The sequence below is a fragment of the Pteronotus mesoamericanus genome, unplaced genomic scaffold (assembly GCF_021234165.1).
Source record: "Pteronotus mesoamericanus isolate MK-2021 breed Mesoamerican mustached bat unplaced genomic scaffold, CSHL_Meso_final scaffold_83, whole genome shotgun sequence".
In the NCBI taxonomy this organism is placed as follows: domain Eukaryota; kingdom Metazoa; phylum Chordata; class Mammalia; order Chiroptera; family Mormoopidae; genus Pteronotus; species Pteronotus mesoamericanus.
The window spans coordinates 579457-601618 of record NW_026555328.1 but is presented as its reverse complement, the minus strand read 5'-3'; the positions used below and the strand labels follow the sequence as shown (position 1 = coordinate 601618).

Genomic DNA, 22162 nt, shown 5'->3' with positions numbered 1-22162 from the left:
CACGGGCGTCATACGCACAGCAACTTCCGCTATACGCAGGGAAATGTCTTCCGCAAGGCCGGCGTCCTGGGGTTCCCGGCTTCCGGGCCGCAGGCTTCCGGTACAGGTCGGGAAAAATGGCAGTGGCCACCGTGTTCCCGGCTCTGACGCGGGTGAGGAGGGTGGAGGTTTAACGGTCCCAGGCGGGCCACGGTAGAGACTGAATCTCGTTTTCATCCGCTCTCTTAGAGACCGTGGGGAGCATCCAACGGCTTGATAGCCCAGGGCAAGGACAAACCCAAGGAGAGGTCAATCTTGCAAAATTAGGAGACTCAAGTCGCTTCCACCGTTTCCTGAGCCCACTGTGTGCCTGTCTTGCAGTATTTGAACGATTAGCCTTCCTGCGAGACCCAATTCGGATTTCAACTATTGCCTAGGTGGAGCTGGCCCGACTACCTCTGGGCGCCCCTAATCTCTGTTCTTAAGTCTTCTCTAATACCTATCATGATTTCACATAGCATCATAAGGTCTTTCTTTTTTAATGTAGGTGTTTACCACTGTATACTTCTCCCTTAGTACTACTTTTTACTATATCTGATAGTTTGTATGTTGTGTCTTTCAAGATATTTTCTAACTGATTTCCCTTTCGTTTTCTTCTTTGACTCATTTGAACCTTTAAGTGCGTTATTTAATTTAACATATCTGTAAATTTTCCAGTTTTCCTTCAGCTATTGATTTCTAGTTTCATTCCACTGTGGAATTTCAATCTTCTTAGGCAAACTTATTCTGTAACTAAACACATGATCTATCCTGGAGAATGTTCCCAGTGTGCTTGAGAAGAATGTATTCTTGCTGCTGTTGGATGGAATGTTCTGTATATACTTGTTTGGGTGATTGGGTCTATAGTGTTGTTCGGGTCCTCTGTTTCCTTACTGATGTTCTCTCTGGATGTTCTGTCCATTATTGAAAGTGGGGTATTGTAATCTATTGATTGTGTTGCTATTTCTCTCTTCAGTGCTGTCAGTGCTTGCCTCATACATTCGGGTGCTCTGATGTTGATTGCATATGTATTTATAATTGTCATATCTTTCTGATTAATTGAACTTTTTATTATTACATAATGTCCTTCTTTATCTTGTGACAGTTTTTAACTTCAAGTCTATTTTGTTTGATATGAGTAGGGGCATTCTGCTCACTTTTGGTTACCATTTGCATGGAATACCTTTTTCCGTCCTTTTACTTTTCAACTTACATGTGTCGTTACGTCTAAAGGGAGCCTCTTGTAACAGCATACAGTTGAACTTTTTTGTTTTTTAAATCCATTCAGCCACTCTATGTATCTTGGTTGGGGAGTTTAATACATTTCCATTTAAAATAATTATTGGTAGTAAGGACTTACTATTGCCATTTTGTTAATTGTTTTCTGTCTGTCATGTCGCTTCTTTGTCCCTTTTCCTCTCATTATTTTTTGTCTTTTGTGGATTTTTAAAGTAGAGACATGCTCTGATTTCTAATTTTTAAAAAAGATTTTATTTATTTAATTTTAAAGAGAGGGGAAGGGAGGGAGAAAGAGGGAGAGAGATACATCAGTTGGTTGCCTCCTGTATACTTGGGAACCGGGGACCGCACTTGCAACCCAGGTATGTGTCCTGACCGGGAATCAAACTTGTGACCCTTTGCTTTGCAGAATGACGCCCAACCAACTGAGCCACACTGGTTGGCTCCTTTTAAAATTTTTATTGTGTATCTTCTACAGGTATTTTCTTTGTGTTTATTGTGGAGCTTACAAAAAAAATCTTATAATTCTAAGCTGATAACAATTTAACTTTGATTTCATACAAAATGCTGCTCTTCTATTCTTTCACACTTCATTTACTAATATTACAATTACATGTTTTATATTGTGTACCCTGAGCCACGTCTGTCATGGCATACTTTTTTTAAAAAAATGTTTTTGTTAACTTTTATATCAGAATTAAAAGTGATTTATGTACAGTTTTACAGTATTGCGGTCTTCTGGGTTTGTTGTATATTTACCTTTGCTAGTGAGCTTTATGCTTCCATATGCTTTTGTTTTGCTCTCTAGTACACTTTAGATCCTTTGGGCTTCTTGAATTTGAATGTTTATTTGTTTTCCAATATTTGAGATTTTTTTTGACCATTATTTCTTCAAATGAGCTTTCTGCTTCTTTCTTTTTTCTTCTGAGGTTCCCACAATGTGTATAATGGTTTGCTTATTGATGTCCCATAAGACTCTTAGGTGTACTTTACTCTTCCTCATTCTTTTTTCTTTTTCTTTCTCTGGGTAATTTTAAATGACCTATCTTAGTGTTTCTTTCTTCTGATTGATGAAGTCTGCTGTTTAACCCTGATACTGAATTTTTCAATTCAGTTATTCTTCAGTTCCAAACTTTATGTTTGGTTCTTCTTAATATTCCTCTTTGTTGATATTCTCATGTTGTTCATGCATTATCCTTTTGAGCTAATTGAACATCTTGATGACAGTTATTTTAGGTTCTTTGTCAGGTAATTCACATATCTCTGTTTCTTTTGGGTCAGTTTCTGGAGACTTTGTTTTTTTGATTGGGCTACAGTTCCTTGTTTTGTCACATCCTGTACAACTTTGTGTTGGGATTCAGTCCTTTGAAAAAACAGCCACCTCTCACAGTAGTTTTGGACTGGCTTTGTACAAGGAAAGACTTTCACCACTCAGCCCTGATCGAGATTCTGGGGGGGCTCCCTCAACTGTTTTGCGTGTATCTGCTCTGGGTTTGTGGACATAAATTTCCAATCAGACGATTTGCTGGCTGTTTTCAGAAACTCATTAACCTCTTCCTCCCTCTGGTGTCTGTCTGTGGTACTGCAGATTCTGTGGAGCTGCCACAAGCCTCCCAGCTCCTCTTGGTCTCAGTAGTCCCTAAGCTTCTAGAGTATTCCAGGTCCCATCAAAGCTGCAAGTTGGTGAAGACAGAAACCAATTTCTTGAGCAGCTCCTTGGAAAGCAGGAATTTTGGATGCCTGCTCCCTTCTTCTTCCCTTCTCAAGGGAGAGGCTGCCAAGCTGTATTGGCCCCTGTCTCCCATGAGTCCTCTGGAGCAGCATCAAGCTTTCCAGTTCTCTTTTTGTCTTCAGAGGCTGCTGGCATTTAGCGTATGCTGGGTCCTATCAGTGCTCTGAGGCAGATGAGACAGAAACCATTCTCTCAGATACCTCCCCCAAAGGCTGGAACATTGGACATACATCCCAACTCTTACCTCCCCAGGAAGAAGCCAGGAGTTGGGGTTTTTCTGCTGCTTCTGTGCTGAGCCAGCAGTAGTGAACATGGTGGACAAGTGTGTGCTAGTCCAAAACCTCACCTGTGTTCTTAGCAGCCCCCAACCCGGCGTCCTTTCCTGTCAGCAATTAGATTCAGAGAGGACAAACACTAAGCAAGTCTGCACATTGGACGTATGTTTCAGGCTTCTCATTATTCCCCTTTGGAGAAACCAGGAGCTAAGAATTTTCTTCAGTTGCCCCAGGCTGAGCTAGGGGCAGGAACTATGGTAAATGAGTGTCATGAGTTTTCCTTCCAGCTTTGATACAGCTGTTTTTGTGCTTGTCTGGGGGTTAGGAACCTCTAAACTGGTTTCTGGATTTCTCATAAAGGGCATTGGCCTGCATATGTGAGACTGTGGGAGGAGAATGTGAGGCTTCCTATTCTGCGATCTTGCTGATGTTACCACTTTCTCGTTGCATCTTGATAGTTTTTGCCTTTCTCTAGATCAGGAGGCCTTGGAGGATTTGGGTCCATGCCATCATTGTGTGCTCAGATCTTAACTCAGTCAAATAACTAGAATACTGATCATACCATAAGGGAATTTAAGGAAGGAGAAAATATTTCTGCTGAAGAATTTCTGGAAGGGCAATGGTTAAGAACATGTTTGCAGTTAGAACTAGGCTTCAGTTCTAACTACAGTTACTATTTGGGTAACCTTGGTAAGTTATTTACGCTCTTTGAGCTTCAGCTTCCATAAAGTGGGATCAGTATCAGCATAGCTTTTTAAGGACTAAATGAGATCAAATGTATTTGATGCCTAGTAGATGTTGAGCAGATGGCAATGATGTTATTTGATGTTAAAAAAAAATGTGGTTTACTTGTTTCAGATGCTTGCTCTGTCAAGGCGCCACCTAGTGTCTCCTTTGCTCAGCATGACATCATTCAGCCGGTTCTACAGAGGTGACAGCCCGACAGACTCCCAGAAAGATATGATTGAAATCCCTTTGCCTCCGTGGCAGGAACGAACCGATGAATCCATAGAAACCAAAAGAGCGCGCCTGCTCTATGAGAGCAGGAAGCGGGGGATGCTGGAGAACTGCATTCTGCTCAGGTGAGGACACGGGAGTCTTGGGGTCACTTCTCTTTGACTGGGGACAATTTTTAACCTCTCTCTCTCTGTGTCATTTTTAGCCTCTTTGCTAAAGAATATCTGCACCACATGACAGAGAAACAGCTGAACCTCTATGATCGCCTGATCAATGAGCCCAGTAATGACTGGGATATTTACTACTGGGCTACAGGTACTGGGCATGAAAAGCGGCCTAATGTGTAAAACAGGATGACTTGGGCTGATTCGAGTCCAGAATTATATCCGTGGCAATTTTTTTTTCTTTTGCTCATACAAATAGACACTCAACCAAAACACTTCAAATTTTTCTACAGTGTATAAAATGTGTTTGATTAGTTAAGGTTCTTTGTTTGCTAACAGTAGAAACCTATTGTGTGTAATTTAAGCAAAAAGGGAATGTAGTGAAATTATATAGGTATCAGGAAGGTTGAAGAGAAACTAAGCTGGGAATGGACTGGAACTGGCAGCTCCATAACCTGTGTAGCAAGAGTTCCTCATGAGTCTCACTCTGGCACTGCCTTTGTGAGGAATGAAATCTCACCGTGTATGGTTAGGATTAGCTTTGGCTGTGAGTTTAAAAATAAAAAATAAAAAACAATAATGGCTTAAGCAAGACTGAGCTCTATTTCCCTTTCTCGTAACAGAAGTCCAGTGTAGGCACATGCAGGGGGCGTTTAAAAAGTCTTAAGGTCAAGCCCTGGCTGGTGTGGCTCAGTGGATTGAGTGCCGAACTGTGAACCAAAAGGTTGCTGGTTTGACTCCCAGTCAGAGCATATACCTGGGTTTCGGACCAGGTGCCCCCATTAGGGGTGTGGGAGAGGCAACCGATTGATGTCTCTCTAATACATTGGTGTTTCTCTCCCTCTTCTTCTCCCTCTCTTTCCCCCACCTCTCTAAAAATAAATAAGTAAGTAAATCTTAAAAAAAGAAAGAGTCCTACGGTAGAACCCTCTTGACTTGCCACTTCTTCATCCCTAGAACGTGTCATCTACCTTGTGGTCCAAGATGGCTGCTGAGGCTCTAACTGTCATGTCCACAGGTCAGCCGGGAAAAGGCGTGTAGAAGGGCACACCCAATTCTTTATAGTCCTTCTCAGGAAATTATGCACTGTACTTCCACTTATTTTCCATTGGCCACAATTTAGATATGGCCATACTGTGTGATAAAGAAGAAATGATATAGTCTATTCCATGTGTCCAACTAAATTGGAAATTCTATTAAGAAAAAAAGAGAGAGTGGATATTAGGGGATATCTCATCTCTTTCTCTCATGCTCTTGATCTTCTGGGGTTTTTTGTTTCCACTCAGTAAGCATCATACAATAGAAGCCATTCTGTAGGTTCCAAGTATAAAATGCAATAATGCATTGTGCTTTTGGTACTGTTAAAGTTTAAATCTAAAGTCACAAAGTCTAATCTAAAGTCACAAAGATTTTCTCTGTCCTGGGAATTTTATAGTTTTAGAATCAGCTTCTCAAAAAAAGAAAACCTTAATTGGATTTTGATTGGCGTTGGGTTACCTCAGATGAATTTGGCAAGATTCTTACAGCAATTTAGAATCATCTAATCTATGAACACACTATATCTCCATTTTTTTAGGTCTTTGATTTCTTTAATCAGCGTATTATCTATGGCTGCCTAACACATTACTCTAAAACTTATTGGCTTAAAACAACCCGTACTTATTACCTCATTATTCCTGTGGGTCCGGAGTCCAGGCATGGCGTTGCTGGGTCCTCTCCTTCCGTCAGTCAGGAGGTTGCAGTCAAGGTACCTCATTTGGAGGCGTGACTAGGGGAGGGTCTGCTTCAGGCTCCTGCTCTGGTGTTGGTAGAATTTAGCCTCATGGGCTCTTCCGTCCCTGCTGGCTGTGGCCTTCTGTTCTTTGTCAGATGGGCCTTTCCCACATGGCAGCTTGCAAACCAAAAAGGTAATAAAGAGAGTCTACTAGCAAGATGGGAGTCTCAATGTTTTGTAACCTGATTTATTACCATGTTTTGTAACCTGATTTATTATCAGTGTTTTGTAACCTGATTTGTAACTTGATTCTTCCTTAAATATTTGATAGAATTTGTTAGTGAAACCATCTGGATCCGGGGTTTCCTTTGTTAGAAGTTTTTAACTGAAAAGTCAAGTGTTTTTTAATACCCGTGGAACCATTCAAGTTAGCTATTTATTCTTAGGTGAGATTTATTAGTTTGTGTCTTTCAGTAAATTTGCCCGTGTCACATAAGTTGTTGGATCTATGAGCATAAAGTTGTTTGTAGTTTTCCCTTTGTGTTTTAATGTCTGAAGAGCTGTGGTGAGGCCCCTCCTTTATTTCTAATATTGGTAATTTCTGGGCTTTTTTTTTCCCTTGGTCAGTCTGGCTAGAAGCTTATCAATATGTCTTTTCTTTTTTAAAAATATAATCTTTATTGTATCTTTTTCTATTACCATTTAGTCCCCTTCAATATATCTTTTCAAAGAACCCGCTTTTGATTTCACTGATGTTTCTTTTTCTGTTTTCAGTTTCATTGATTTCTGCTCTTACGTTTATTATTTCCTTCTGCTTGCATTGGGCTTAATTTGCTCTTTTTCTAGTTTCTTAAGGTGAAAGCAGAGCTGATTGGATTGAGACTTTCTTTTTAACTATGAACATTTAAATTTCCATCTAAGCAGTGCTTTAGCTTCATGTTACAAATTTGGATGTGTTTCGTTTTTATTTTTATTCAGTTCAAAATATTTCCTAATTTCAGCCCTGGGTGATGTGGATCAGTGGATTGAGCACTAGCCTGTGAACCAAAATGGCACAGGTTCGATTCCTGATCAGGGCATGTGCCTAGGTTACGGGCCAGGTTCCCAGTTGGGGCATGCAAGAGGCAACCGATCAATGTGCCTCTCACATATTGATGTTTCCCTTTCTTTCTCCTAAAATCTCTCTAAAATAAATAAATAAAATCCTAAAAAATACATTTTCTCTTTTACCTATGAGTTATTTAGAAGCATGTCTAATTTTCAAAAATTTCCAGATTTTCCAGATATTTTTCTGTTATTTATTTCATTGTGATCACAGAACATATGTTGTACAATTTCAGTTTTTTTAAATTTCTTGGAATTTGTTTAATGGCCAGAAACATGGGTGTCTTGAAAACTGTTGAATTTGCATTTATTTGAACATCATCTGTGTTCTGCACTTGTGGGTGAAGTATTCTGTAAATACCAGCTAGGTCAGGTTGGTTTAATGTTGTTCTTCATGTCTTCTGTATCCTGGATGATTTTCTCTGTTCTTGTTCTATCAGGTAATAAGAGAGGAGTATTGAAATCTCCACCTATAACAGTGGATTTATTACTCCTTTCAGTTCTTTAAGTTTTTGTTTCATATCTTTTGAAGCTCTGTTATTATGTGAAGACACGTTAGGATTGTTATATCTTCTTGATGAATTGACTTCTTTCTCATTATATAATATCTGTCTTTATTGCTGATAATATGCCTTGTTCCAAAGTGTCTGGTCGTAATTTAGACACTAATTCTTCTGATTAGTGTGTGCATGGTATGTGATTTTCCATCTATATTAGTTTTCTTTGCTATGTGATAAATTACAACAAACTTAGTGACTTTAAACAACACCTATTCATTAGCTCATACGTCGGAAGCTCTGTCCAGATCTCACAGTCTGAAATCAGAGTCAGCTGTTTTATACTCTTGTCTGGAAACTCATTCAGGCTGGTAGGGTTGAGTTGTGGGACTCCAGCTTCTAGAGGTCACTCTCAGATCTTCACCCCGATGGCACCCTCCGTTTCAGCAGTGGAGGTCCTCCCTCACATGGAATCCCTCTCCTGCTTCAGATTGGTCTGATTGCCCCTTCTGTCACCTGCTAGAGATGACTCTGCTTTTATAGAGCTCATGTGATGAGGTCAGAACCACTTGGATAATTTCCCTGCCCTAAGGCCAACTGTGCCATAATAACATTACCTAATCGTGGGAGTGAAATCCATCAGATTCACAGTCGGGGGGGTTACACAAGGCATGTACAACAGGAGAGTGGGCAATACTGGGGGCCAACTTAGAAGTCTGCTGACCACCATTCTTTTACTTTAAGTGGAGCTTCTTATAGACAACATATACAGTCTTTATTTATTAATTTTTTTGTCCAATATTATGGTCTCTAGTGTCTTTTGGCCATTTGCATATAATTAATTATCAGTGTGGTTGCATTTAAAATTTACCATCTGTTTGTTTCCTATTTATTCCATCTGTTCTTTCTTCCTTTTCCCCTCTATTTCCATGAGGTTTTTTAATTGAGTATTTTAAATTTCACTTTACTCCACTGTTGGTTTATTATTTATACCTCTCCTTATAATTTTTTTAGTGATTGCCCTAAGGTTTGTAGTATACATCTTTAATTAATCACAGTCTGCCTTCAAGTAATATTATACTGCTTCATCTATAATGTAAGAACTTTACAATAGTCTACTCCACATCCTCCCTCCCATCTTTTGTGCTGCTGTTGTCATCCTTTTTTTTTACTTATGCTATAAGCCTGTGCCACAGTTGTATTGTTTTTGCTTGAGACAGTTACCTTTAGAGCAATTTAAAATAAGGAAAAGAATACTTTATATTTATAAATTATAATATATAGTATTTGTAAATATATGGATAACATAATATATAACATTTATATTATAATATATAAAGTATATTTTATTTTTACCTTCATTTTAATCGTCTTTGGAGATCTTCATTTATTTATGTAGATCCACGTTTCTATCTGGTATAGTCTTAAAGAATTTCTTTTAATATTTGTTGTAGTGCAGGTCTGCTCTTATGAATTCTCTGTGTTTCTCATTTTTGAAAGATATTGTCATTGGATATGGAATACAAGTTCACAATTTTTCTTTCATCACTTCATAGGAGCACACTTTTTTTTTTTTTTTGGCCAGGCTGTTAGTGTGCACGATTCAGCGTGGTCGGGAGTTGAGCTGGATTTGGGTTTCTTCTTTTGATTACTTACCTTCAGCATACCACCACCTTCTCCAGTGTTACCATGTGTCGTTTTCAGGTTTGCCTAGTTTCTGACAAGAGGTCTGCTGTGTCTTTGTTCCTTTGTATATAATGCATCTTTTCTTTTGGAATGTTTTCAACATTTTATCTTTGGTTTCTAGCAGCTTGAATATGACTGCCTAGATGCTTGTTTTTGGTATTTACCCTGCTTGGGGTTCTCTGAGCATGTTGGATCCAATTACGCTTAGGTTAGACTGTTTACTGTTATTTTATAGCGTTTGGAATTACTTTGTGTCTCACTCTTTTTCTTTATGTATCAGTTTGGGTAGTTTGTATTGGATAACATCTATTGACCTACCTTTGGTTCACTAATTCTTGACTGTGTCAGATCTCATGAGGGACCTGTTGAGGTCAGTCTGCTTATTTGCTTATTTTTATTTTTAACGTTGTCATTTGACTTTTACATTTTCTAACTCTCTGCTGGAATTCCTCATTTGTTCATACACTTTGTCTACTTTTTCTACTAGATTCTTTTATGTACTCGTCATAGCCACTTTAAGTTCCTTAATAGTCTAACATCTGGGTCATCTCTTTTTCTGTTTCTGTTGATTGCTTTCTCCCTTCACAGTGTGTGTGTATCTCATAATGTTTGACTGAATGTTAGACATTATGAGTAAGACAATAGAGACCGAGGTAAGTAGTATTTATGTCTAGAAATGGGCATGCTTCTACCTTGGCTGCTAGCATCGGGATCAAGTCAGCCTAGTTAGGAATTGAGCTCACTTTGGATTTGTTATTGATTTGGCTCCCTTCAGTGCCCACCAGCCTCTACTGTTACCATGTGCTTAGGGTGGGAGCTGAGTTTCCAGAGGGTATTTCTCAATGTCCCGGTTCTACCCTCAGCTTTCAGTTGTCCCTTTATTTCTCTGCCTCAAAGGGAATCTCTCCCTGTGTTTAGCCTCCCCCAGTTGGAGATTCTTGTTGCTTCCTACGTGGTGCTTGTTAGTTTGGGGAGGGGGAGGTTGGGAGGGCTTTCTCTGTTATCCTGGCCCAGCTTCAGTCCCTGTGGACCTGGGTCTTGGAGGTGGGCCGTCTTGGCGACCCTGTTCATTCCACAGGAGAGAGGATTTATTTTCCTTTTACCCTTTCACCAGCCCAAATGGGTCCTCCTCTGTGCCCTGTAGAAGACAGGATTTGCTGACCTGCCCCCAGTCGCCTGAGGCTTTTGTTCTGTAGAAGACCAGGGCTGGGCGGGGCGATAAGCTTTCTTTGCATAGTTGTCTGCTACTCTCCTGGCCCGCATTGGTGAGGGAGGCTTTCTCCGGCCTCCTGTTCCAAACTCAGTCTTTGTCAAGAGAATACTCAGAGCAGATTGATTTCTTCCTTCCTTCCTTTCCAATTTTATTTATTTATTTTTAGAGAGAGGGGAAAGGAAGGAGAAAGAGAGGGAGACAAACACCAATGGATGGTTGCCTCTCACATGCCCCCAACTGGAGACCAGGCCCACAACCCAGGCACGTGCCTGACTGGGAATCGAACTGGCAACCCTTTGGTTTGTAGGCCAGCACCCAATCCACTGAGCTATACCAGCCAGGTCTCAGTGCAGGTTTCTTGAGAAGAACTGGTAGGTGGGTACGAACTCCCCTGTGTCTGTCCACAGTTGGCTTTTAGCTGGTCATTAAGCATTGCAGCTGAATCATTTTACCCTGTTTGTATCATGCCCAGTGTCTCTTCTTCCTGTTCTCTGTCTCAGGTGAGCAAGTGCTCACGTCCAATTTCTCCTTCAAGGGACCTCTCTTTCCTTACATTTATTCTGCATGGTTGCCCTGTGGCCTCAGCTCTCTTATGACCTCAAGACTCATGGGATATGTAGTTTACTTGGCTTTTTGTTGTTAGGATGTGAACAGAGCAGTGGTCTTTCCAACTTTCAACATCCTAGGGGGAGAACCTAAATACCCTTGATCTTATTTTTTTTTTTAAGCTGCTTTTTCTTTTGGTTTGTGTTTTGTTTTGTTTTTTAAGATTTTATTTATTTTTAGAGAGAGGAAGGGAGGGAGAAAGAGAAGGAGAGAAGCATCCGTGTGTGGTTGCCTCTTATGCATCCTGTACTGGGGACCTGGCCCAAAATCCAGGCATGTGCCCTGACTACGAATCAAACCAGCGGCCTTTGGTTTGCAGACCAACACTCAGTCCACTGAGTCACACCAGGCAGGGCTTGTTTTGATCATTACAGAAGAAACCCCAGATGCCCGACCCACTGGATGCTAGGTTCTGTGCTGAGTGAGGGGGATTGAAACTTTGTTTTAATGAATTCCCCTCCTAGCATTGTATGTAGCCTTGATAAGGAGGGTAATTCCAGAACACATTACCTGAGCTTTCACGATGGGAGGCTTTGCTTGTCATTGGAATCTGGAGTGTCTCAGGGTGGGAAGAGATGCTGAAGGTGAGCTGTACCCTGCCCAGCTGCTTCCCATTAGACTGGATGGCATTCACATTGCTGCGTTTTCTGTGCCTTTGTCGTTGAAATCTGCTTCCTCAGGTTCATGTCGCTTTTGTGTGCTTCTAATGGCCTCCCAATAAATTCCTTTTGGCTTAACTTTACTTCAGTTAATTAGTTTCTGTCACTAACAACCAAGGACCTTTGCCTCAGGAAATGTGTAGACTAGAAGGGGAAACATAATGCCCAGAAAGCAACTGAAATACCAAATGCAGAGTAAAATAGGACAGCCGAGACCGGACAGGCCAGAGGTTGGCAAACTTGTTCATGACCAGGTGGTGGCTATCTCAGTCCCGTGGTCCTATGGTCTCTGCTGCAGCTACTCCACATCGTAGCACAAAAGCAGCCATGAACGACCATGTAAGCCCACAGGAGCCGCTGTTCCAACAGAACTATTTCCGCAAGCAGGCTGCTCTGTGTATTTAGAGGAAGAATGGAGACAGTCTGTGTAATTCCCGGGACTCTTGGCCCAGGCCCGAGTTTCAAGTTTCAAGATCCTTTTGCCTAAATATTGACTGACTGACATAATTCTTTCTGCCCATTCTTCTCTTGCAGAAGCAAAACCAGCCCCAGAAATATTTGAAAATGAAGTCATGGCACTGCTGAGAGACTTTGCTAAAAACAAAAACAAAGAACAGAGACTGCGTGCCCCAGATCTCGAATACCTCTTTGAAAAGCCACAATGAGCTGTGCTCCCCTGCCTGCTGTGGGGGCTCAGGCCATGGACCCTAGTGCTTATGACAGATGCTGGCTTTGACTTCCTGCTTTTCCTTGGACACTCAGCTCACCTGGACCCTCCTGCCCTGAGGGATGGACCCACCTCCCTTAGGACATGCTCAGTGTCTCATTGTAACACCCTTTTGTTCAGTCCTAGGCCTCCAAAGTGGTTTAGAAGCATGAGGGCCTCCAGATATGTGTGAGGGCCTTTATTTTTTATTTATTTGATTTTTTGAAATTGCTTTTAAAATTAAGATTCACCTGCAACCAACACTGCTGAATTTACTTTTATTAGTTTTTCTGAAATCCGATATTTTAAAAAGAAGCAGAATTATTTGCTTTTTTGAAATGACCTTTAAAATTAAGATTCACCTACAACCAACAATGCTGAATATCCTTTCACTAGTTCTTCTGAAATCAGCCATTTAAAAAAGAAGCAGATTTTGTTATTTCATAAATGTGTATCTACTTTGCCTATAGAAAACATAGTGATTAAAGAAAAACTGCAATATTAATAGTTTTTGTGATGGCTCCTACTTAATGTTATATGCCCAATAATTCCTTTAAAAATTAGCTCATTTAAAACATTTTTTAAAATGTGCTTATTGATTTTAGAGAGAGAGGAAAGGGGGGAACAGAGAGAGAAAGAGAAGCACATCAGTTTGTAGTTTCGCTTACTTACACATGCATTGGTTGATGCTTGTACATGCCCTGACTGGGGATCAAACCCACAACCTTGGAGTGTTAGGAGAACACTCTAACCAACTGAGCCATCCGGGCAGGGTTAAAAATATTTTTTAAAAGAAAAGGAAAAAACAAGGGGCCCGTGTTGTAGGTGGTCAGGCCTGGCTGGTGCCTGGCAGGCCTCTGCCACAGGAGGGCACTGCAGGGAAGCGGATGCGCTAGCTCATCCAGCCAGACGGGCGCTCCGTGAATAAGAGGCGACCAGCTGCGGGTGGGTAGCTTCCCTGGGCAGCCCAGGGCCTTGTACAGGTGCACGTCTCCCCTCCCAGCCCAGGATGGTTCTTCCTGCCAAAGGAAGCTGGTCCAAGCCCCGGAACCGAATCTGGGAAAGGCGCAGCCCGCAGAACGAGGGCTGCAAGCAGGAATGGTGTGCGCATGCTGCTTAAAAGTCAGCTTCCTTCCCATCAGATTGTATCTAAAACGTTCTTTGTAAACTGAATGATAATTGAATGTTTTAAAAAAGGAAAATCACAATTTCCAGCCCTCACACAATCACTTAATATTGTCCTCGTATAATACACAGACATGTTTATAGAGTTTTACAAGGTCATCATCACAGGTTTTGTTTCCATATAACACTGTAAGAAAATTTTTCTATATTTCTGCAGTCTTCCCAATTATTTTAATTGGAAAAAAACCCAAACGAGATGTCAGAATGAATTCGTTGGAAGTGTTTAGCCCTAGCGCCAGAAGATGTCTGTGTTGCTAGGGGTGGCCTCACAGGAGGGCTTTTGCCCTCGGAGCTGTGATCCTCTGACAACGGTCATCACCCCGAAGGGGCCAGCGCCATCTAAAGGCGCGGCCTCAGGAAGGCTGGCCAGAGGTGGCACGCAGGTGGTCGGTGATCACCAGAGTTGTGCCCAGAGAGGAAGTCCACGTTTCCAGCATCGCTGAGCTACAGGGATTCCCCTTTGGAGCCTCCTTGTGGCCCTGCCTGCTCCTCCATTCCCTGGCTAAGGAGCAGAGAGAGAACGAGCTTTCACCTCAAGCTTCACAGCACCTCTGCAGACAGGAGCTGTTATGCCTATTTTGTAGATGAGAAAGGGACCTCAGAGAGAGTAATTTGTCCAAGGTCAAGAAGCTCTTCAGTCAAAAAGCCAGAATCTCGTTCAGTTCAATCTGCTTCCAAATCTCGCAAACTTTGTACTTGAACTCACCACCTTACTGTTGGAAACTGGGTAGAAATCTATGCTTTGAAAAGTGACAGCAAAGAAACTTGACAATTCTGAGGCGTGACCTCCATGTCACCTCGGGGGCAGGAAGCTGCCAGATGCTTCCCCATGTAAGCACGGAGTCACCCAGGGTCACTCTCGTTAAGGGAGGAAGCAGTGTAGGCACTGGTTACAAGTTCAAATCCTGGCTCTGCTGCTTACTTGTTGGATAAATGAATTGGCCTGAGCCTTGGTTTCCTCATTTATGAAGCGAGGATGGTGCCGCTCCCTTCTTAACCAGTGGTCAGGGTCAGATGAGAGGCATGCAAAGTTCTTACAGGATCCCCAACACACAGTAAGCTCTCAGGAGACACTAGGCACCAGCATTTGTCATGGCTTCAGCCTGAGACTTAAAACCTGTCTCCTACCAAATTGCCTGGCAGTGACAAAGGTCACCAGAGCCCTGTGCTGGGCAGTCTCACCTGTATATCCAAAGCCGAGCCTATTAAAGAACTGCGGAGTGTCTCACGGCCGGTGAAGACTGGAGAGAAAGCAGACCCTGGTCATGAGAGCTTTGATGGAAAGCTCTGTAGCCCTCACCTAAGCAAGGAATGGGAATGAAATTTAGAAGGCAGAACCAGGGCAGACAGGAAGATGGATGTCTCCCCGGGAGCTTACCTTAGACTCTGGCCATTCTCTCGGGCCTCTTTTGATGTACCGCGGGGAGAAGGTTAAGCAGAGTTTATGCAGAGAGATATATCTGGACTGTAAGAAGTGCACATGAATTGGGCGGTGAATTGTCCATCTATCCTGGACTGTTACGCAATAAACCCCAGCAGCCAAGTATGCAGTTGGGGCTTTTTTCCCCCCTGAGGTTTGATCTCTCCTAACCCTGATTTTGTCTTACTTAACATAGTGCCACTCTGACCTGGGGATGGCCTGCTTCTAAAGGAATTGTTTTCCTCCCAGGCTGCTGCCTTCTGTCATCTCTGAAAGTGAAAGATCTTGCTAACTTCAGCTGCTCAGTGTCAGACCCAGGGGTGCTATATAAACAGTTTTTCCCTTTATTAGGCATTAAGTAAAACTAGGCCAACCACAGTGCATTTAAAAAAGTGAATAAACATATAGCAAGGGCCAGCAGTCCCCCAAGGGTCCGCGACGAACAGAAGCTAGACTCATTCCTCTCAGTTTGACACATCATTGCTCGCTGGCCTCTTTCAGAGCCTGCGCCAGGCCGCGGAGCACCCGGCCCTGCCCAGACCCATCTGAAGTGGTCTCGTGAGTCCTATCTCCAGGCTCCCGCTTGACACATCAAACCGGAGCAGTAAAGCCTCTTCTCTTCCCATCATTTTCTCACTGAATCATTTTAAGTCTTCAAAATCCATAAGCCAAACACCTTTTGCCCTAGCTCTGTACCTGAGATGGAGCACATCTGTCCTGGGCCATTGCGGAGGTCTCTCTTGCTGGCCTTGGGCACCAGCTGGAGGTCACCTGGTCTGTCTCTTCAGCTCCAGCCAGGGCGGCACTGGCACAAACCTGGCTCTTATATGAAATACCACCTAGGAGAGGGATTCCTCTGGGAGAGCTGAGAGTCTCACATTTATCCTTTAGTTCATCTGCTGCTTTGTGGCTAGACAGGAAGATTTCACAATACAGAGGCTTGAGCAACCTTAAATGGCAAGCAGGTCTGCGAGACTGAGCTGGCGGCCCCCTTATTAGTACAGACCGTCTTGTCTGAGGACGGTGGACCTGCTACCCTCAAGCTGTCAAGCTGATGGTGCTGATCAGCCTCTAGTGAAGCCAGCTTGTGACACCTCAATTTCCCAGTGAACCCTCTGAGCCCTGTTAGACTCTTCCCCAGTCAGGTGAAACGGCATCGGCAGGACAAGTGGCCTAAGGCAAGCCGTGCTCTTTCGGCTTGGAGAAACAAATGTCTGTTAGCAGTCAGACACTTCAGAGGGATGGGAGAAAAGGTGAAGTATCCAAGACAGCATTAGGCTTCAAAGGAGAAGAAAACGTGCAGAGAAATCTATCACCTTGTAACGATAACCACAAAAGGAGGGTTTAAGTCTTGCCTGAATCCAGACACGCCTGCCAGGAAGAACGTTCTCTTTAAAAAGGGCAATGGGAACACATTTTACATACCTGCACATCACAGCATGCCGTTTTAAAAAGCAAATCATAATGTGAAGATGTACGTTTTATTTCCCAGTGGGTTTTAGTTGAGCTGTATGTAATGAAATGCTCACACCTGGCCACGGCCGGGTGGCCCAGTTGGTTGGAGCGTTGTCTCCTGCACCAAAAGCTTGCGGGTTTGCCCCCCAGTCAGGGCACATACAGGAGGACACTGATCACTGTTTCTCTTACATCAATATTTCTCTACCTTTCTTTCCCTTCCTCTCTCTCTAAAACCAATAAACATATCCTTGGATGAGGATTCAAAAGAAAAGAAAAGAAATGTCAAACTTGCTGTTGCCCTGCTTCACATGTTGGGTGGGAAATGGAGCAGAACAGTCAAGGGTTGCTGCGTGGAATCAGACCTAAGTTAGAATCCCGGCTCTACCATCTGTCAGCTGGATGACCCTGGGCACGTTCCTTAATCTCTCCACAGTTCTGTGTCTCGTGTAAAAAGGCAAGAAAAAGCACCTCCCCTCATGTGTGGGCGTAAGGACTAAATGAAGTCTTGCGTATAAAGTGCTTAGCTCATACCTGCCACCAGATGAGCATTTGATAGTAATAACAGGTATAGTAATGGTGTGCCCAGCGCTGCTAAGAGCTTCACGTGGATTACGTCATTCATTACGGCCCACAGCAGTAACATGAGACAGGTACAATGATCATTCCCCTTTTACAGAGGAGGAGAGTGAGGCCTGGTGAGATTAAGCTGCTTGAAGTCGCAGATGGGAAGTGGCGGGACCAGAATCTGAAGCCAGGCGGTGAGGCCCCGGGCCCCAGGTGCTCAGGCACCACCTGCTCCTCTGCCTCGGGACCGGGAAGCCTGTCACTCCTCTCCTGCTACTGGCTTCGCATCCTGGACCTGTTCATGGTCTATGGTGCACTGCTGTGCAGAGGACTTTGCAGAGACCCTCTTTTGGTTCCCTATAGGACCCCAGGCCCCTGACTCACAGAGATGACATCACAGTCTCAGCAGCTCCAGCGTTAACCACCTGAGCCCTCCAAGCAAGACAGGTACTACCTAGCTCTCCAGGGGATGGTTGGATGTCATGGGGTGGGGAGCTGGGGGAGGGAGCCAAAGGGCAGGGCTCAAACTCTTCCCTGTTGCAAGGGTTCCGGGCCCTTCCCCTGAGCCCAGGGATGAGCTTGGAAGCTTTCTGGGTCTTCCCATTACGGTCTGTCCTTTCCCTCCAAGTCAGAGGGTAGCTCTGAGAGGTGGGTGTAGGCTGGTTGGGCGGGCCATGTGACCCTCATTCCAGGGCCCCAAGACGGGCCGCCCAACCTCCATTGCACCCACTGGCTCCAGCATTGCTTCGGACAAGCCAGTGCCAGTTTCTCCTAAGGCCAGAGGCTCTGATTCCAGGCCCAGTGTGATCAGGACCCTTGTTTCCCTCTTGCTCTGACCCCCCCACACACCAGCATCACCCAGAGCGAAGAAGGTGCTGGTAGATGCTGCAGTAGATACTGTGTTTCTAGCAGGAATAGGAACAGGCAGTTGGCTGGGGGCAAACAGGAAAAACGATGTTCAGAAATCTAACCTGAAAGATACATTGCAATGGTCTTCACCGGGTGCTGGGGATCAGAGGAGAATGTGCCCTGGCTGTCCTCGAGGAATTCACTGTTTATTCTTTGACTCCCGATTTCTGCGGTTCCCAAGCGGAGGCTGCCTGCGCTCGCACTATGTGGTGGGCCCGGTGCCAGACCCAGGAGACACAGAAATGAGTGGGGCAGGGCCCGTGTCCCAGAGGGCCTCTGAAGAAGGGATAGCGGACAGAAGAGAAGCCAGGGTTGGTCTGGGTGTCTGGGGCATTGACCCAAGGTCAGGCCGTGGGACATCCAGCCTTGTGTCGGTCCCTGCAGTTAGGGCCATGGAGCTCTGAGACACCTATTTCTAATATGGAAATAACTTACCTTGCTCTGACTTCACCCTCACTGCCAATTTTATAATTGTCTGGGAGATTCTTCGCCCTTTGCCATGCAATTTTGCAGGAACTCTGCTGTGACCCTGGGGTCAGCCGAGGGCCTTGCTTGGCCATAACTGTGAGGCAAGCAGAGCCTTGGAAAGCACTTGCACAGCTGGGCTTGCCCTAGCTGTTTTGCTCTGCCGCCACCTGAAAAGCGACCCGGGTTAGCTTTCAGGAGGTTGAGAGACGTGTGTCCAAGTCACCCCTGTTGCCTGAGCCAAAGTCAACTCACAGGAAAGGGAGCCCAACCAAGACCAGAAGGATTGCCCAGCCAAGTCCAGTCCAAACTGCAAACCCACTGACCCATAAGCTAAATAAGTGTTTATTATTTTAAGCCACCAAGTTTTGGGATGATTTGTTAGGGAGCATTATCGTAGCAATCAGTAACTGATACAGATAATAATTAGGTTCCGTAATTACTTTTTTTTTTTTTTTAATAGAGGAAAAAAAAAAATCACTGACTGGCCAGCATGGGTGTGTATCCTGTACCCTGGACGGTTGGACCTCTCACTTCAATATTTTTGGAAACGTGCCTGCTTAGTATATTGGACTCTTGTGAACTCAGTATACCTATCTCACAGGAACACATGTAATTCCTCCTCCGCTACGAGAACAGCGGCAGTCACAGCTGACGTTCACTGGGGGCTGATTCCCGACCACACACGGCGCCGACCCTGTGCGTGCACCGCCCCGCCCAGTTCCTGCAGCAGCCAATGAAGAAACAGGCCCAGAGAAGTAGAATTGCTCACCGATGGTGACATGGGCTTAGCACTGGGGCAGAGGTAAAGGAAGAAACTGGCATAGGACCCTCAAAAAGTGGGAGGTCTGTGTCATGCACTAGCCAGATGTTTGGTACAGCTGTGCCTGCCCTAACTTGAGAGGTACCCCGCTTGTTTGCCCAGCTGGCAGCCCACGGGAAGCGATTGGAAAGCTAGGAACCAGCCATTTCTGTTGGCTACTATGGTCTGCGTTTGGTGAGGTTTCCCAGGAAGAGATGGGCTCAGGAAAGAATTACCTAGTATTTGAGTAGAACTGAAAGGAAACAGAATCTAGAAATCTCAGACCTCCCAGGGTTGAAAAACCTTCTGCACTCTAAGTGCAAAAAGATGAAATATAAAATAAGTTTGGGGCAATAAAGGCAGAGTAAAACTCTCCTCTTGGGTAAAGTGACCCAGGACAGGATCAGATTAAGGATGGTTTATTGTTCCAAATAGCCTCAAGATAGCCATTGAGGAGAAAGGGAGAGGTATGGAGGTGAACCGGCAAAACAAGTTAGGCTCAGAATTACCTCTTGGAAAAGAATTTGGATGGGTATAGCTGCGGGCACACAAAACTGACTAGAAACAAAGCGGTTAGAAGCCAACTAAGACTGGAAGAATTGTATTGCCAAGGGAACCAAGAGCTGGGGCTCCCCCACCCATCCCCACAGATAAAAGTCCTTGACTGTTTTCATCTATAAAACAGCCTTTGGACCTCTAACGGCCCATGAGCAGGCAAGAGAGTATATGCGGCCACTTCCTACGGGGCCAGGGAGAATGGTCGCCAAGGAGGAAGCTGCGGAGAGAAGAGCCGGGGCCAAGGTGAAGAGTCTCCCCGGAGCAGAGCCGGAGTCAGCGGAGGAGGTGCCCTCGCAGTTTTGTCCCTGTTCTGTCGCTGTATGGGGCAGGAGGAAGTGGCAGTTTACTTGTCTTCATGGGTCCCTGGACCCAGAAGAGCCTCACTGGTGGATTCAGATGCAGCGAGAGGACGGGACAGGACTTCGGATGGTGTCTCTTGAGAAGACGGTGAGCATGTGCCATGAGTGAGAAGCAAAACTCGCTGGTTTGGCAAACAGAAGGGTGGATGTGGCAGAGACAGTGGCATGAGTCCACCCACCGTTTCTTCCTTCTGAGCCTGTAGGACGACAGCGCCTCCAAGCCTCCCTGGTGATAAGGCTGGTGCTGTGACTGAGGCGGGGCGATAGGATGTGCACTCAAGTCACGAGAGCCACCTTCAGGCCCGGCTCTTGGAAACGTCTTGATGGTCTGCAGCCTGCTGTTACCCTGCTGCGGGCCTTCAAGTCACATGCTCCAGATGGGGTGCCTATGCGGAGGAGTGTCCCCTAAACTCTTTCAAATTTTGTGACTAAGGCATAAATCCCTTCCTGTATCAAGTCAAGGGGATCTCGTGCTTTATCCATTTCCTCTTTGGCTTCTGCGCTCCCTCCTCTACAGAGCTCTTCCCCTTCTCAGATGCTCCATGACCCCCTCCTCCCACAGGGCCTTTGCACATGTACTTCCTTCTGCCCAGAATGCTCTTTCCTCCCTTTTCCTCTGCGCGCTGCCCGCCCCCCCCCCCCAACTTCAGAGCTCAGTTCGGGGGCCACTTCCTCACAGAAGCCTTCCCTCACCTCTCACTTTTCAATTCGTCTGGTGATTCTCTGATTAACGCCTATCTCCCCACTGGACTTTAAGTTCCACGAGGATGAGGACTCGATCTATTTTTGTTCACCTTTATATCCCTAGTGCCCGGCACATGACTTGGCACACAGAAGGTGTTTCTCATTGTTTACAGGACGAGTAAAAATAAAAATTGATCTGAGGGCAGAGCTCAAAGCAAAACTACCCGGCAGCAAGAGCTGAGGGCCTGCAGGAGTCAGAGGCCTCTTGGGCCTCCCACTCTGATGCAATTCCCCACCCCTACCTCCCCGCTATTCCAATGGTTCAGTGCGCTCGAAGGGTGGGCGGCTGCATGCCCTCGGGCGGGGGCAAGGGGTTTTCATGAATTGCATCTCTCCCCCTCACTGTGGAAAGTGGAGAGTTCTTGGTGTTCTGCCTAGGCCTCTGGAAGACTTGGGATGTTGAAAGAAAGCAAAGTCCCAAACTCAAGCGTTTTTCAGGACATGGATGCTGCACCCGAAGGCCCTGAAGCACGGGGCACCAGGATGCACTTGCTCCCGTGGAGGGCGGGCACCTCATTTCCCACAAGGAGGATGTGCTGGAGAAGCAGAAATAGCTGGGAATCGTGTCTGCGTGGGTGCGCAGCGCCAGCTCTCTCTGCTCTCTCCTCCCCATTCAGTCTGGTGGGCCTTTGTGAAGCGCACCCCGACACCTGCCTTCACTCCCTGCCCCAGGGCATCCTTCAAACTGTCTTCCCAGATAGCAACACCCCCTGCCCTACTCACGTGCAGGGAGGTGGGTGGTATGTGGCCTCCCAAGCTGTGCTTTCCCTGGTCTGTCCCATTCATCCTCACAACGAGCCTCCCTGGGGAGGAGGTCACATTATCCCACTTCTACTTGAGGGAATGGAAACCCGGAGAGGCTGGCCAATGCTCACAGCTGGCAAGCAGCAAGGCAGGGCTTATGCCCTGGCTGGTGTGGCTCCGTGGGTTAAGTGCTGGCTTGCGAACAGAACGGTTGCCAGTTTGATTCCCAGTCAGGGCACACGCTTGGGGTGGAGACGTGTCTCCAAGTAGGGGATGTGTGAGAAGCAGCTGATGGATATTTCTTTCTCCCTCCCTTCCCCTCTCTCAAAAGATACATAAAATATTAAAAAAGAAAATAAAATGAAGTCTGCTTTAAAAAAGAAA

General features: G+C 45.0%; 1 protein-coding gene across 3 annotated transcripts; it reads left to right on the top strand.

Moving 5' to 3' along the window:
• The first annotated feature begins 49 nt into the window (after nt 1-49).
• On the top strand, nt 50-13077 carry SDHAF2 (succinate dehydrogenase complex assembly factor 2). Of its 3 annotated transcripts, none has more exons than XM_054563670.1 (4): nt 50-152; nt 4123-4346; nt 4427-4536; nt 12399-13075. In XM_054563670.1, exons 1-4 carry the CDS (start codon nt 117-119, stop codon nt 12527-12529), a joined length of 501 nt encoding a protein of 166 aa, XP_054419645.1. In that variant the 5' UTR covers nt 50-116; the 3' UTR covers nt 12530-13075. The 3 variants fall into 3 exon arrangements, with proteins under 3 accessions (XP_054419645.1, XP_054419647.1, XP_054419646.1); XM_054563672.1 differs by having other exon boundaries at nt 144-192; nt 12399-13077; XM_054563671.1 differs by lacking the exon at nt 50-152 and adding an exon at nt 222-416 and having other exon boundaries at nt 12399-13077.
• The last annotated feature ends 9085 nt before the right edge of the window (nt 13078-22162 follow it).